General features: G+C 37.0%; 1 protein-coding gene across 1 annotated transcript; it reads right to left on the bottom strand.

Moving 5' to 3' along the window:
* Nucleotides 1–232: 232 nt before the first annotated feature.
* On the bottom strand, nucleotides 233–1,158 carry LOC105117862 (putative glycine-rich cell wall structural protein 1). Its single transcript, XM_011015640.1, has one exon. It carries the CDS (start codon nucleotides 1,054–1,056, stop codon nucleotides 460–462), a length of 597 nt encoding a protein of 198 aa, XP_011013942.1. The 5' UTR covers nucleotides 1,057–1,158; the 3' UTR covers nucleotides 233–459.
* Nucleotides 1,159–3,256: the final 2,098 nt, after the last annotated feature.

Genomic DNA, 3,256 nt, shown 5'->3' with positions numbered 1-3,256 from the left:
AAAACTCTGCGTGACATTTTGGTAGAGAGGGTTAAGTGGTTTTACAGAGGTATTATTTTTCGCAGCCGTAGGTTATTTTCACCTGTGACATGGTTCTTCTACTGCATGCAAAGGCAACACCGCAAGTCTTGGGTTGTGGGAGAATTTTTCAATTTCAGAAGTTCTTTTTTGTGATCAAATCCTATTTACATGGAACTGATATGTTCACTTTTTACTAAGGTTGGCGGAGAGATTATCTGAAAAATATACTTTTAGAGTAAATTGTACTCTAAAAAGTGATTTTATTAAGAGATTTATATATAGAAATACATGCATAGTTGTCATGGCAACATGCTACATGCATGCATGTGTGAGCTCCCATAATTTTATTTCAGAATACAAAAGAAATGGTAACCACTGTGTGTGCATCCTTTATTTTGACCAATGGGTCAGTGCTGGTCGAAGAAAAGAAAACGAGACTTAGCTTTTCCCTCCTCCATATCCCTCCCCGTAGCCGGACCCGCTACCATAACCTGAGCCAGAGCCGGATCCTCCTCCTCCACCCCCACCACCACCACCACCTCCACCTCCTCCTCCTCCACTTCCTTTCCCACCCTTTCCACCACCACTTCCGCTACCGCTTCCACTTCCGCTTCCATAGCCCGACCCACTTCCAGATCCAGAGCCTTGACCGCCACCGCCACCTCCTCCACTGCCGCCGCCACCACCACCACCTTCACCACCACCTATCCCACTACCAGAACCATAGCCTGAGCCGCTACCAGACCCATAGCCAGAACCTGACCCATTGCCTCCACCACTGCCACCACCTCCACCTCCGCCACTGCCTCCACCACCTCCTCCTCCACGACCGCCAGCACCATATCCTTCACCGCTCCCGGATCCATACCCAGAACCGTAACCTGACCCAAGTCCTGAACCACCACCTCCACCTCCTCCTCCTCCCTGCCCCCCACCTCCACCTCCACTGGTTGCCTGCAGTGTCCTAGCAGCAAGGGTGAGGTCTACAATAAGCAAGACCAGGAAAGCAGTCCCTAACACTCTTGGACTTGCCATTTCCAGATTATACTCTCGCGGCTCAATGTATCTGTATGTTTATGCGTGTCACTCGCTATATGAGAAGCCAGTATGTTTTGTTGTTTGGAAATGCTTGAAGGGGTAGCCCTATATATAGGCATTTGAAAGGTAACAAGACAAGGTTTTTTAAAAGTATGGCACTCATTGTAAAGGTAACGAGACACGGTTTTTGAAATGTTTGTTAAATTCCCAGTACCTCTCACTTGGTGATCTTGAATATTACAGAAAGGAACGTGTGCTTTGGGTTTCTCTTTTAGTGGAGGGCGTCGGTGGTGGGGTGGTGGTACTGTGGAGGCTGTCTGTTTCTGTCTATATGCAATACAATACAAGCTTTATCCCCACCTTTTCTTTTTTGACTTTGAAGTATCTTATAATGTTTGACTTCGGCAATGGAACTAATAGCATGCATTTCCCACTCTTTATCATTCTGTTCATATTTGAACTCCATTTTTGAGCACACGTATTAATTTTCCATGTACTGGTAGCTGTCCTGCGGTGATTTATGCTAACGATTGTCTCCTTAAGCATACGTTTATCCGCTAACGTACGGTACAGATATCTGTGTGCTCTGCATGTATGCTAACAATGGGCCAAGCTTGCACAACAAACTGGGTTGTAATTCAGTCAATATTTCTTATTTCTGTTACACTTGGAATTAAATTTATTTTCCCACAATATCATAAACACTTTCCATCATTGAATATAAATAGATCTGTGCTTAAAAACCGTGTTCGAATGTCTGACTTATATTTTAAAACCTTGTAGCCTGTTCTGGTGTATGAAAGCACACCATCCTTGCATCACTGCTAGCAGAATGTTAGGCCATCTGCGTGGTTGATATACCGAAGAGCCTTCTACTGCGGCACAGATTGAATTTCAGTTCCACATGCACAGATCATCACATCCTTCAATGGCGTGCTTTAATAAGTCTATGTAATTAAGAGTTCAAGAAGATTTAACTTTTTTGGTTATCGGGGATCTGCTATTCTGAAGTATCTTTACTAATTAATAGACCGGTTGTGACTTGAAACATATCCTCTTTTTCTTCTTCTACATTTTTTCTTGAACAAAACATGTTAATAGAAAATGCTAATAGTTTTCAACTTTGGCGCTGTTTGTTGATGAGAGCACTATTTCAATTTCAAAATTTTTAGATTGATGGACAAAATGTTTTTTCTATTTTTAAACTCATATTTTAACTCACATTTTATTAGCACAAATTTTCCCGACATTCTGCCAATTAGATTATAAATTGTTAACATGATTACTTTAGTTATATTATTCGAATAATATTAATACTTATAAATGTTGTTAGATATTCATGATTATAACTTTTATGGTCACAACATCCGTATTATAATTTATTAGGGTTTTTATTTTTTTTGTAAGTAAATCTATGTTTTTAAATTTTAATATTTAAATATCAATTTTATTATTTTTTTCAGTATATGTAATTTGTTAGTGTATGTGCATGTTTTATTGTTTTTTCTCAAACAAACTTGTTGTATGAATGTATAATTTTGTACTTGTTATGGTTTGTTTCAGATTTTATAAAATTTTATTTGTTTGTAAATTATTGAAACTTTATTGAATTACCGAATTAGATGTATTGTGATGAAACAATTAATAGCTTATTTAACGAGTTTGTTTTAATTTTTATCAATGCTATTGCGAAGTTGTAATTTCTGTAAATTTATATGTATAAATTTGTATGGACATTCATAATTGATAATAAATATTTATTAGAAGTTTTAATTAGTTTGTTGGATAATCTTGAGGTAAACCAATACTTTTGCAAGTTTATTCATTTAATTTTATAGAGGTTCGAGATTCACTCCAAGAATTGCGGAGGATGAATTATTGTAATGCGGTTAAGGGTTTTATTAATTTTGAAAATCTATTCCCAGAAATTTTACTTGTTATGGTTTGTTTTAGATTTTATAAAATTTAGCACAAATTTTCCCGACATGCTCACAACAAAAATCATCCTTTAAAAAAATTCTCATTAGAAATTTACTATTTGTCAATAACATGATCAAAAGATTAATATCTTCTTCTAAATACAGGATGTCAAAGTAATAAATAACCCTGTAAGATCGGAGTTGAACCACATAGATGTTAACTATATAAATAAAAAAATAGATAATAATAGAAAAAGGAGTTGAAGAGAGCTTTGAGA

Source organism: Populus euphratica, unplaced genomic scaffold, assembly GCF_000495115.2.
Source record: "Populus euphratica unplaced genomic scaffold, PopEup_1.0 scaffold1574.1, whole genome shotgun sequence".
In the NCBI taxonomy this organism is placed as follows: domain Eukaryota; kingdom Viridiplantae; phylum Streptophyta; class Magnoliopsida; order Malpighiales; family Salicaceae; genus Populus; species Populus euphratica.
This window is presented reverse-complemented; position numbering and strand designations above follow the sequence as displayed.